Source organism: Mustela lutreola, chromosome 7 (genome assembly GCF_030435805.1).
Source record: "Mustela lutreola isolate mMusLut2 chromosome 7, mMusLut2.pri, whole genome shotgun sequence".
Lineage (NCBI taxonomy): Eukaryota > Metazoa > Chordata > Mammalia > Carnivora > Mustelidae > Mustela > Mustela lutreola.
Window position 1 is genome coordinate 36,172,446 of NC_081296.1, and position 13,139 is coordinate 36,185,584.

The following is a 13,139-nucleotide window of genomic DNA, read 5'->3' on the forward strand; positions in this document are numbered from 1 at the left end:
TTGTCATTGTTCTCATCTTTACCAACACCAAGAACACCCCCCACACCCACTACTCAGCATCTCCACTTGTCCTCTTGCGTCCCTCTGCCAGGAAAGAACCTGTCGGCCCTCATCCCCATCCTCAACCCCTCCCTCCTCTGTCCTGCTCCTCTATCGCATGGTGACCCCTGTCAGGGACCAGAGTCTCACCGTTGCGGAGCTGGAGGGAACTTGGACATGCTCTAGACCTACATTCCCCCCTCACTGTCCCAAGGGCAGCCCTGAGGGGCCCAGAGGACAGGAACTGCCCAAGGCCACATAGCACTTTAGTGGCAGAGTTCGGACTAGCTGACCAGAGTCTTCCCAGAGCTTCTGGCTGCCTTTCCTGCTGAGCTGGAACAGACCTTCCCCAGAAAGGGATCCCTACAAGGCCTCCCAGATCCCAGCCCCTCACCCAGGGCAGGTCCCAAAGGAAGCAGCCGTGTTTGCAAAACAAAAAATGAAATAAGTGAAAATGTTTATCTAATGCTTTCTGTGTGCTAGACACAGCAGACACCAGCTCAGCTACTTGAAACCTTGGTAAATTGCTCAGTTCCACGTATAAAAATAACTTCTGTGGGGAGAGATGGGTGAGGGCCCCAGGAGGGGCCTTAATCGTGAATGTCGATGACCAGCGGGCATAGGTAGGGTGAGTGCTTGATGCCCATGGTGAATGCAGGGGTGCGGGGCTTGTGCACCCAGACCTGCTGGACATCGTGGGAGCCAGGGCCGGGCCGAGGCGTGTGGTCCATCGGGTAGGCGAATCGCTTGGCCATGCTGTAGTCAGGGCTACGGTTCTGGTACACGGAGGGCTCAGGCCGGGCGTGCATGGCCGGCCCGGGGCCTCCTGCCACATCCTCCTTGTAGAACCAGTTCTTATGTTCCAAGGCCAAACTATAGCAAGGGGCAGCTCGGCTGACGGGGTTGTTGGGACCCAGCAAGAGTGGCAGCTGATACCGGTTGGGGGCTGGATTGGGGTCCATCACTCTGTATGGGCACCGGTAGCCAAAAGCATACTGGGGAGCCCTGCGTTCCCCAGGTGGGTGGGTCTTCTCCAAGGAGTAATGGCAGGAGGCTGGGTTGGGGCTCACACCTAAAAGGGGATGAATGGAGGAAAGGTCTCAGGGTGGGAGCCAGGCCACAGCTCCAGGTGTCCAACTGATGGGTCCAGGTAGAGGTATAAGAGGTCTTGGTTAGCCTGATGTGATGTTACTGTAACCACTTTGTCATCGGGCAGGGATACCACCACCGAATAGGGCTACGGGCAGGAGAGGGACTTAGGCCACAGTGACATCAGGACTGACACTGTTATCATAAGATAAAAATCACAAGTGTCATCAGAACGTCACCCTTGGGATGTCAGCCTCCTGCTATCAACCCCATGACAGTACCCAGAAAACATCCTGAAATCACTACAGTCTGTGTGATCATCAGCATGACAATATCCCTGATGCCCTGGGAGCCCCATGACATTTTTATCATAACCTCGCCTGCTGACACGCATGCATAACATTGGCTTCCAGACTCAGCATGGTGACACCGACATGGTGACATCAGTGTCTTGATATAACCTTTCAGGGAGATGCCAGGATCCAAAGACACACCTGGCAAAAGGGAGTCATGACCCTTTGTCCCTGCTCAGGTCCTAAGGGTGGATCCCCATTTCCCATCCTCCCAACCCCCACATCCCTCTCCCATCCCATCTTACGCAGGTTAGAGAGGCGTTCCTCCATGAGGACCTGTGGGCAGCTGGACATTCCAAACCGGGTTATTTTGGGATCCAAGAAATGGCAAGGCCCAGGACTGCAAATGTCCATGATCCCTGCAGGAGAGCCCCAGAGAGGCCCAGTCAGCCGCAGAGGACGCCCCAGGGTAAGCCTGGACTGCCTCAGGGTGAAGAGCCCCTTTGCCCAGTAGAGAAGTAAGGGTTCCCTTCCGATTCCTTAGACACTTGGGTGTTCCCCAACCCTTGATTTCCTCATCTGCAAAATGGGGCTTTTAATGACTGAACTACCAGTCTCAGGAACTTGCTTGGAGCAACAGAGAAAATCACAGCTGCGTAGCAGCGTGGTTGGCTCCCATCGGGGAGCGGTGCCAAGGGGTAATAATAGGCACAGTGGCTATTGTTAGTACCAAGAAGGGGCCCAGTCCTGGACAGGGGGTTCCCCTGCTGAGGAGGTCATGTCATGCGAGGGAGGGACCCAACAGGCCTCTCCATCTCAGACCCCTCGACAGGGCTCCCCACCCTTCCCTCTCGCTGGCCTTGACCAGCAGCCAGAGCTCTTCTGTGGCTTTCTGCTCTTGCCCTTGGGCAAGAGGTTCTAAGCTGCCTGGAAGGCTTGGGGGGCCACCATTCCCAGCAGATTCCCCCCACCCCCCAGCTATTTCTGCCCAGCTTCTGGGGCAAGTGAACCCACAGAGGCCAGAGCTGAAGGGCCACGGCCCAGGACAAGACAGAGAGGAAACTCTACCCCGCCCGCTGGAAAGTGCCATCGGCCTGCGGGTCTCCCTGAGGCGGGCCAGCTGGGAGCTCCCCACAGAGCTGGCTTTGGAGCGGTGGGTCCCCTGGGCATCCCTGCTGGCTTCCTTGCGGACCCAGTGAGCTACCTGGGTGTCCTCTTCAGGGCAGGCCTGGGTTCCCAGGGTTCCGTGGCTATAGGTAATGGCTCCCTAGCTCTCACCATCACCCCAAACACCCAACAATAATAACCCCGAGCCTGAGGGCATGGCAGGCGTGGCGAGCACTCACGCTTCTCCGAGTGCCTGGTTTGCAGAGTGTAGGCTGGCTCCTGGAACATGGAGATATCATGGTGTGAGTAGCCCGTGCAGGATGGCCGGAGATACTTAGCCGGGCCCGGACCTGCGAGGACGGACAGGGCAGCCCTCAGCCTCCGCGCAAGGGATCAGAGGCTGGGGAAGCCCCCAACACAGGGTGCCAGGAGGACATTGGGATCTTCGCTTCGGCTGACTTCACACAGCTGCAGATCCCACCATCGGGCTTCCTCTGGGGAAGGGCAATGTTGCGATCTATCTTAGAAAGGCAATGGGCAACAGGAAAGATAATCCTTACAATTAACGGAGAACTTACTCTGCGCCAAGCCCTACTAAGTATTGACACACATTATTTTAGCTAAGCCTCCTGACAACTCCATGAGGTTGATAGTCTTTGTGTTTCCCATCTCACAGATGAGAGAAATGAGACTTAGAAAAATCAGGATGCTCAAAGTCACACAAGTCCTGTAATGTGAAAATTCAGAGACCATCAGCCAAGAAACCATAAACATCTAATCACATACTAAACCACCTCCCACATAGACCAACAATCTGTCATTAGCAACATAGTAAGAATTAGTTTGTTTGCTTTCAGTGGAGGGTTAGATTTTAGGGAAGTGAGGAAAGCTAAGGGTGGGCTAAAAGCTCCTTTGAATCCCTAGCTTTTGTCCCAAACTGGAAAATCATATACCAAGCTCCCTCCCACTCCCCCACCACCACCCCCCCACCACCCCACCAGAAAATCCCCAGCAGCTAATACTGCCTCTGAGGTTCAGCTTGAAGCTGCAGGTCTTCTGTGGGCCTGGAGGACAGTCCTCGGGAGCTTTGCAGGAGGCAGGGCTGGAAGGCTGGGCACCTTCAGCAGCCCAGCAGAAAGAGGAATCCCAGCTCAGGGAGGGGCTTGCTCTCACCTTTGATCATTGCCATGATCACAGGGGTCTGCTTTACCTCTTGCCGAGAAGGCACCTGAACCTTCTCCTCTGGGGGCTGCCCATTGAACCCAGAGTTCCCAGCCCCCTTGGGCGGTTTCATGGCTGGGGTCCAGGAGGGGGCAATGGCTACTGAGAGATTAGGGGTGGGCAAGGGGCTAGGCTTGTGTGGAGCCTGGTGCAGACCACCCTAGCCCCAAGCCCCTGTGTCCACTCTCTCCCCGACTTGAGAAGCTGCTTGGGGGTTGGGAAGGAAGTCGATCCTCTGGCTTGAGCAGCTGAGGCCGCCCAGGATGCAGCCAGCCACAGGACCTAGCAGGCTAGAGCTGGGGATGACATCACCACAGAATTTGGACCATGAGCCCCGGAGTGTTTATTTCCCCCAGTTACCGTGGCAGCTCAGCTATAGAACCCTGAAAGCTGGGCCCCACCACCCCCAACTCCCCACCAGGCTACACGGCCTATGGGAGCCCACAACGCAGAGTCAGGGAAGGAAGAGAGGAGGAGAGACAGGGCCAGCTGTTCTCTCCTAATAGGTGCCCTGAAGACAGAAAGGAAAGTGTGGGCGGATCCTGGGGGAAAGGTTCTCGAAGCCTGGACTGTCTCCTGGACTGTCTCCTGGGGTGGCCCTCTAATGCCTGCCCCTCCCACCTAGTCCCCCAGGTTCTGGACACGCCCTCCCCTCTGTCTGTTTCCCCTTGAAAAAGGATCAAACTGATTATTTCTCAATAAGGTGTTAACTGTCTGATAGCTTCCCAGACTCCTATCCCAGGGCACGATGTTGATAGCTTCCCAGACTCCTATCCCAGGGCACGATGTCTTTAGAGATCCATGTCTGGCTCAAGGAAAGCTTGCTTGCCTGCTACTGGCATTTTAGGCAGGGAATGAGGAGCACATAAGAAGGATGGAGGCGTGGCCTGAGGCCTTAACAAGCCACTTCCTGGGCTTGTGGTCCAGAGTACCCCCTGGGGGAGGGGCAGTGTGAGAGGGAACATCTGGGTAGAGAAGCCACCTCACTGCCAAATGATGGATGAGCCCTGGGACTGAAGAGATGCTGGAGATACCTTCACCCTCTAAAAACCCATGATGTTTGGGGAACTCTAGGGCCTGCCTGCACCTACCAGTTCATAGTTTAGATTGGTAATTTGATCCGAACCAGCTAAGAGGGGTTTCGGTCTTGGGAACAGATGACTTCCAGCTTTAGAGATGGTGTCTGTCACAGGCCTGGCGCATAAATGAAAAAACCGAGGCCCCCGAAGGGGCAAGGACTTACCCAAAGTCTCCCATTATGTCAGTAGCAGAGATGGAACCAGGACACAAACCCAGGGCTATCTTGGCTCACCACTTCTGATCTAATGGAAACCAAACACCGCTCTGAGCTCATTCCAGCCGGCAGGCTCAGAGAGGATTCAGAGCAGACAGGCCGGGCACTCCAGAAGCCCATGTGGGACTGAATGGCTCAGAACAGAGAGCAGGGCCCCACCCAGTGGCTGCAGACCACCACCACCCCACCCCGCCCCAATGTGTCCCTCACCTCACCCAGGGGGCCGCCAAGCCTCTGATTTCTGGAGTGAGAGGGCTGGGCAAGGCTGGGATTGGCCCAGCCTCCACTGGCCTCAGGCCACAGGCAGTGCCGCCTCGCCTCCTCACCTCCATCCTCGTCAGCTTTTCCTGGAGGAAGCTCTGGGCCTGCTGGGCACAAGCCCTGATGGTCCCCTCCTGCTGCTAGGGGCCAGATGTGGGGCTGAAACCTCCACCTTCCTGATCTGGGGCGGCAGGCGGGGTGGAGTTTCCAAGTGTTCAGACCCAGGGAGCCTTCCTACAATACCGCCCCTCCAGCCGGCACTGCTCCCATCTGTCACCTGTGTGCCTGGCTCTCTGGGTGGGGCCAACTGACCCATGCTAGACCCCAGCCCATCGCAAGCCACAAATTCTGCTCCAAATGCTCCCTTCTTAGCAGCTTTAGCAGAAACCTAGCTCACCCCTGTAGGCAGCCCTTGTTCCTCTCCAAGCTGCTTGTCTCACACCCCTGTCCCTCAGAGTCCAAGGTGGAGAGGATTCCTGGTCTCCTTGGCATTCACCTGGGGACAATGTCCTCTCCCTGTCAAAGGTACCACCCCTCAAGGGCTTCAGCATCCAGGGCCCGCCCGCCCCCATCTGCTCAGGGCAGCCATCTGTCCTGACTGGTAAACCTGGCTGCCTTGGCTCAGGACCTTCTTTCCCACCTGCCCCACCCCTGCCATCACCCGGGTGAATGAGGCTTCCCCAGGGACCACTCATTCCTTGGCCTCCCAGTTCCCAGACCTCCTCCTCCCCAAGTACCTCGCCCTCACTCCGCAGTCTGCTCTCCCCAGCACACTCTGAGCTGCTCACCACCACCCGTAGCCCCAATCCTATGCCTCCCTTTGGAATGTCACCCTGGCCACCATCCTGTCACTCTGACACTCTGGTTGGACAAACTGCCTGCTAACGTGGAGACCCCATCATCACTCACACTCCTCTCCTTCCCTCGGTCCCCTCCGGCCTCCGCTGCCCTCCTCATCCAGCTGCCGTCCTGGAAAACCCCAGCCCTGAGTCCCCAGGTCTGCCTTGTCTGCCTGCACCAGGCAGCAGAAAGCTGTTGGGACAAATATCACAGCCTCTGAACCCCGGACTTGTCTCCACGCCACCCACTGCCCACCTTGCTCAAGCCTGTTCCCAAGGTCAGCTTGCTCTCGCTGCTCCTGAGAGGCCATCGCCAACGTGGCTTATTCCCCTCTGCATGCCCAGCCCTCCTTTGAGCCCCCTGCATCCGCTCTTTCTCAGCAGAGGAAACAGGCCAGCAGAGTGGTTTCTGGCCCAAACCCACCCCACCACGCCATCGGGACCACGGGCTCCCACTGCTTCCAGCAGCTGAGGAGGACACCAAGACCACCTTCCATTCCCTCTGCCTAAGCAAAGTTGGTTAACCTTCCATGGGGTCCCTCCCCACCCCACCCCACCTCCGTGGTCTCCACACCCTATGTCCCTTCCATATTTTAGAAATCATCTCCCTGACCTCCTCCCCAACACACACACACACACACACACACACAGTCTCCTCAACAGCCTGTCTCCCTCTGCCCCATCCAGACAAACCTCCCCTGAGAAGCATTTTCCCTGTTGTCTCTGTTCTCTCCCTCCTTTCACACTTCAGCTCTGCAGGTCATCACACCACCGAAAGGACCACCTCCCTGGGGAAGTTCTAGCCAATAGATGCTTTTCACCCCTGCCTGCCGGACTGGCCTCCCGTCTGCCCCAGCCCCAGTGACCAAAGGCTCCCTCCCTTCAGCACTTCCATCCGGCACCAAGCTGTTTTGGTCTCGCTCCCGTGTCCCCACTGCCCCTTCACAGGCTTTCCTCCTGGCCCTTCCTCCTCAACCTGACCTTTCAGTGTTGGCTTAAGTTTATTAATTGCGAAGGGAAAAACAGTCACTTTACAGGGAGAATCCTGGCAGGCATCACCTCAACCAAGGGAGGTAAACTGATTCGCCAGCAGTGGGGCGGAGACATGCAGTGGACCTCCGAGAAGGTTCCCAGAGGAGGCACAGCGTCACCTGGGCCGGTCCCGCCACAGACGCGGGACCCGAACTGGATCAGGAAGAAACCACATAAACTCAAATCAAGATTCACTTTACAAAAAACTCGTCTGCACTTGCCGAAAATGGCAATGTCACGAAAGCCAAAGAAACAGTGAAGGAAAGAACTTTCCCAGATTAATAGAAACTCGAAAGGAAAGCAACTCAACACAATACAGCAGCCAGGATTCCCCTTTGCTTTTAAGGGTGTTACTGGAGAAATCGGCAAAATGGGACAAAGGTCTGTAGCTGGTTAAAAACATGATACCAATGTTAATTTCCCGATTTTGATCATTGCTGTCTGGTTATGAAAGAGAAGAATCTTGTTCTGAAAAAAGAGCCACGGATGGGGCGCCAGGGTGGCTCAGTTGGTTAAGCGTCTGCCTTCTGCTCAGGTCATGATCCTGGGGTCCTGGGATCTGAGTCCTGCATCAGGGTCCCAGCTCAGCGGGGCCCCTGCTCCTCCCTCCCACTCACGCTCTATCTCACTGTCTCTCTCAAATAAAGAAATAACGTCTTTCCCACAAAAAAGAAAACAGAAAGAGTCACTGGAGTGACAATAAGGGGGTCACGTCTGCAGCTCACTCTGGACTAGCTCAGGAAAAAATATGCATATACACAGAAAATCTAAGATCTGGCAAAATAGTAAGATTTGGGAAATCTAGGTAAAGAGTATGTGGGAAATATTTGCAATGGCCTTGCTGCTTTTCTGTAAGTCTGAAATTATGTCAAAACAGAACGTTGAAAGAAAAACCGTTGGTGTCCCCGACTTCAGTCCTGGACCTTCCTGTTGTCCTGCCCCGCCCTCCTCGCTCCCGGGCTGCCCGCCCTCTCGACACTTCAGTCCCACTGTCTCTACTGCAACGGTTTCCAAACAGATGTGCCTCTGGGCCAGGCTGTCCCCGGGGCGTTCAGCTCACATAGCCATCGGCCTACACAGTGTCATTGGCTTTCTCACAAACACCATACCCAAAGCTTCTCTCCTAAGATATAACCTGCCCCTCATTTATCTCAATGAATGACATCACGAGCCACCCGCCTGCCCAAACTGGAAAGCCGGGCTTGTCCTGGACCTCTCCCTTGTCTTCTGTCTCCACATCCAACAGTCACCGCGTCACTCTGGGGTGCCTGTGAGCTCCCGCAGGCAGCCCCCGGCCATTTAGTCTCGTGTCCCCAGCACCCAGCATAGCGCCTGACATATATGGTAAGTACTTAAGAAGTGTCTGTTGAGGGGCGCCCGGGCGCCTCAGTCAGTTCTGTGTCCAACTCGTGATTTCAGCTCAGATCATGATCTCAGGGTCCTGGGATTGAGCCCCACATCGAGCTCCACACTCAGTCAGGTGTCTGCTGGTCTCCCTCTCCCTCTGCTCCCCCCCACTAGCTCTCTCTTTAAAATAAGTAAATCTTAAAAAAAATAAATAAAAGATGTGTTGAATGAATGAATGAGTTGATCCGCTGACTGATCAAGGGAAGGTCTGTCCATGCAGGAGCAGAGTCCTACTTTCAGAGTCCCAGACCCACGCAGGCTCCTTGGACTGTCACTTACACTCCCACAGATTCACATCTGTTACCTGCCGCTGCAAAACAAATGATCCCCCAAGCCAAGAGCTTAATGTAGCAATATACTCTTATTACTGAACATAGTTTCTGTGGGTCAGCTCAGGAGCGGTTCAGCGGGACGGTGCTAGCTCCGGGTTTCTCAAGAGACGGCAGTCAAGACGTCAGTGAGGGCTACGGTCATCCGAAGCTTGGAGTACGCAGGCAGACCCACTTCCAAGACGAGCGAGGACCTGGGGCTGACTGTCAGCAAAAGGCCTCAGTTCCTCCCCTATAGGGCCTCCACGGGCCCCTCAGCATGGTGGCCACCTTGCCCTAGAGCACGCAGTCAGAAGCTGCCGTATCTTTTAAAGATTTTATTTATCAGAGAGAGTGGGAGAGAGAGAACACACAAGCAGGGGGAGCAACAGGCAGAGGGAGAAGCAGACTCCCCACTGAGCGGGGAGCCTGATGTAGGACTCGATCCCAGGACCCGGGGATTATGACCTGAGCCGAAGGCAGACGCTCAACCGGCAGCATCTCAACCGAGCCACCCAGGAGCCCCGGAAGCTGCCATATCTTTGATGACCTCACCTTGGAGGTCCCACTCTGTCACTGCCGCAGTTCTTAGTGGCTTTGCAGTTCTGCCCTGTTCCTTGCGAGAGGGGGCAACATGAGAGCCGAATGCCAGAAGGTGGGGACCGTGGAGGGCCATCTTGGAGGCTGGCTACCGTGGGCTTGTCACTACACCGGGACCACAAGCCCATGGGGCCCCAAGAGACTGAACTCCAAGCTGTGTGTTCTCGAGGAAGGTGGTTTATGCACTGAGCCGCACTCAGTCTGGAGACTGTCCTGCCGGCTCCCCCTGGCCGTCTCTCAGTTGTCAGTCTTGCCGTTCCTTCAAGCGGCTCCTGGGAGGTGTGCAGAGGGCAGGATCCTGGCATCAACATCATAACCACCAGGCACTGCCCCTTCTCAGTTTGTAAGGCCCAGGGCCTCCGCTGGAGAACATCCCCAGACCCCACCCGGTAGTTCTACAACTTACAGGTGAGAGAAGAGGCACAGAGACAGGAAGTGGCTCGCCTGCAGCCACACAGAAGCAGCTTGGCAGACCCGGACCTCTGGCTCCTAACCCGACATTCTTTCCACTGCCCTGCCCAGCAGCCAGCCCAGACCCACGTCTCCTAACGCCCGTCGCAAACCTCATTTCCGTCCTAAGCAGGTACTTCTCATCCCTCTTTTAGGAGCCCTGCCCTAGCCCCCAAAGGCCAGACTCTGAGCAAGTATGTTCACGAATTTTCCATCCAAACAGGAACTCTTGGTTTCCCCCTCCCAGACACACTCTCTGCAGGCAGCCGATGTCTACTGATGGAGTGCAGCAGGGGTTAAAAGCATGAACCAATATTTAGAAATAGCACAGTCCCAGGGGAGTCAGCTGTGGCCAGCTGCTCATAGCCACTGAAGCCACAGGCTTTTGTGGACATGGTGTGGCCTGCCCCAGGGACCGGAGATGGAGGGGATGCTGCACCACCCCTCACCCCTGTCTCCCCCATTCGGCCTGGGTGTGGCTCCAAGCCCTCTCCCGCTCCCAATCAGGGCAAAGTCCCGCCACTAGCCTCCCATCCAAAGCTGGCTCCCAAGGACAGCAGACACAAATTTTCAGCTCCTGAATTGTGTAATTGTTGGGAATGGCTGCCTCCGCCCCTCCTGGGCCTGGCTGCCCGGGCTTACAGGAGTCTCACAGATGCCTCCAGCCAGGAACAGAAGCAAGACCACTCCTAGCAGAGGCCCCTGGTCAGAAGCACAGGCCTGGGAGCCCCTGGCCATGAAACTACAGGGACACAGAACTGGAGCCAAAAACCTGTGTCCCCTTGCACAGCAGTGGCCTGGGGTCTTTCTTTGTCCTTCATGGCAGAAAGCCAGTTCCAAAGGGCAGGACCTGGGCAGCTGGAGTACACCCCAACGCAGACACCAGCCTATCTAGGGCAGAAGCACCCACTGTTGGCCAGCTGCTGGCTTTGACCAAGGGTTCCCTGGGTGGAGTGCATGTGGTCGGAGTGCAAAACACAGAGGCACTTGGAAGGCCCAGTGCTGGCCAGGGGCAGGACAAGGCCGTAGCTGCTGTCAGAGCTCACACTGAGTCCAGGAAGCATGGAGGGTAAGAGTGACCAAGAGTCCCTGGCCAGCATCATAGCAGAACTCTGCTGGCAGGGAAGTGGCTTAAGCTGGGCTTGCTGCTCTCTTGTTCTTGCAGAGGCTGATCACTTAGAGAAACTGAGGCAGCCCATACTACAGGTCCCTGAAGCTTCAGAACATGCATCCTCCTTTGGCTGAGCTGTGGGCATCCTTCTTCATTCTTCGAGTGTATTCTGAGTTTCCCTCTCCCCTGCCCCGAGTACTGTCCTGTGCTTTGCTGAGAAGGAGTTAGTCCAGGGGCAGGGGACACAGGGAGTCACACTTCCTGACCTGGCTAGGAATGCCCTGGGAGGCACTCAGAGAATTCAGAGATCATTATTCCAGGGAGTCTGTGGAAAGGCAGGAAGGACTGGGAGGGCTTCCTGGAGGAGGGTGAGAAACGGGCTGGGGAGGCAGGGGCCATCCAGGATGGCCACCAAGGGCAGCTGGCCAGCCCAAGCCAGAAGACTTCATGGCAAAGGCTAGAAGGCAGAGAGAGAAGGCCTGAGCCAGGGAGATCCCAGGGAGGCCCTGGTCCGCTCTGCTCAGGACCCAGCCTTCAGCGACCCAGGGAGGCATGCTGAGGAGGCCGGGGAGGATCTCCAACAACCTTTGCTCTTGAGACAGTAGGGGGCGGTCAGGGATCAGCTCCAAAGCAACATGGGGCCTCAACTTTCTGCCAGTCTGCTGGCGTGACATCACTCCGCACCAACCCGGGGTTCTGGTCCCGGGCTATAGGCCGAACAAAGGCCAGCCTGCGTATGCTGCTACCATGTCCACTGGAGCCTCAGTGTTCCTGTCAGTGCAAAGGGAACGCTAGCTCCCAACACGCATACTTCCCAGGGTTGTCAAGAGCCGGGGTGACTGTTTTGTAAGCTGGGAAGCCCCAGCAGAGAAGCAAGCGTGGGTTATGACCGCTGCGCTGGTTGCCACTATTTTCCCGGGGCTGTGTTTCTCTCCCTAGCTAGCAACAAGGCTGGGGGAGGCTGCGCGCTAATCCTGACTTGAACCTCAGCTGTGGGCTGTGGGCTGTGGGCTGTGGGCGGGAACTCCGTCTGGAGACTCCACAAAGGACTCCTGGTAGTGGTGGGTAAATGTGCGTGGGTGGGAGTGGGGATCGGGGAGAGAGAAGATGGAAAAGGGAAGGAGGAGAAGGGATGGGAGGGCGACAGGGCGGGTAGAAATCTCCACCCAAGTTTTTGATTCATAAAGAAGCAGCAGCCTTCTCTTCTTTTTTCATTCTTAAAAGGAAAGCTCTTTTCCTCCAAACACAGTCTTCCCAGCAGCGCCCCCAACCCTAGGCCCACAGTTGGCCAGTATTAGCCCCTAACAAGGACCAGGTGTTTTGCTGACTGGGGTTGGGGAGGAAAAACAGGGACAAGTTGTGGAATCAATGGCTTTATTGCCACCAGAGACCACAGAGACCCACAGAGCACAGCCCCGCCCCAGGCCTCCTAGGGTGAACCAGATGGGAGTTCTTCTGTTTGCCAAAATCCCCACAGAACAGCAGCACCAGCTTCTTAGTCAAACTCAGTGCACATTTATTGAGCACTTACTGTATGCAGCTGCCTCTGGCAGGGAAAATTCAGCCCTCAAGGGACTGACTTTTCATCAGAGGAGGTGATGAGTGTGGAGCTGTGTACCAACCATAAAGGGCAGGGGCATGTGAGGGCTGCAGAGAAGGAAAAGACAAGCATTTGTGGAGCTCCTACTGCACGCCAGCCCCTGGGCCGGCAACGTGAGGTACCTGAATGCATTTAATCCTCACTAACCCATTTCCACAAATGAGAAAACTGAGCCACAGTTGAGGTGAGGCAACTTGTTCAAAGTTGGACAGCTCCAGTAGGAGAGCTGGGATTTAAACTTAGGGTCTGGGTTCAAGATCAGCACTCACAACCACCACACAGACGAGCTGTATGCTAAGAGCACCAAGCTTGAGGTCAAAGACCTAGTCCTGGGGCGCCTGGGTGGCTCAGTGGGTTAAGCCTCTGCCTTCGGCTCCAGGTCATGGTCTCAGGGTCCTGAGATCAAGTTTTGTATCAGGGTCTCTGCTCAGCGGGGAGCCTGCTCCCCGCCCCCCACCCCCCGCCTACCTCTCTGCCTACTTGTGATC

The 13,139-nt window shown here is 56.0% G+C and overlaps 1 protein-coding gene across 1 annotated transcript; it reads right to left on the bottom strand.

The window, feature by feature from the left end:
* Positions 1-505: 505 nt before the first annotated feature.
* CIMAP1C (ciliary microtubule associated protein 1C) lies at positions 506-4,044 on the bottom strand. The gene is made up of 4 exons (XM_059179587.1): positions 3,702-4,044; positions 2,768-2,878; positions 1,727-1,840; positions 506-1,111 (listed from the first exon to the last, which is right to left on the bottom strand). Exons 1-4 carry the CDS (start codon positions 3,820-3,822, stop codon positions 630-632), a joined length of 828 nt encoding a protein of 275 aa, XP_059035570.1. The 5' UTR covers positions 3,823-4,044; the 3' UTR covers positions 506-629.
* Between the last annotated feature and the right edge of the window lie 9,095 nt (positions 4,045-13,139).

Coding starts and splice junctions, on each gene's coding strand:
- CIMAP1C (XM_059179587.1), bottom strand. CDS start 3,822: ATGAAACCGCCCAAGGGGGCTGGGAACTCTGGGTTCAATGGGCAGCCC. Junction 2,879..3,701: donor GATCATGGCAATGATCAAAG/GTGAGAGCAAGC, acceptor CCGTCCTCGCAG/GTCCGGGCCCGGCTAAGTAT. Junction 1,841..2,767: donor AACCAGGCACTCGGAGAAGC/GTGAGTGCTCGC, acceptor GCTCTCCTGCAG/GGATCATGGACATTTGCAGT.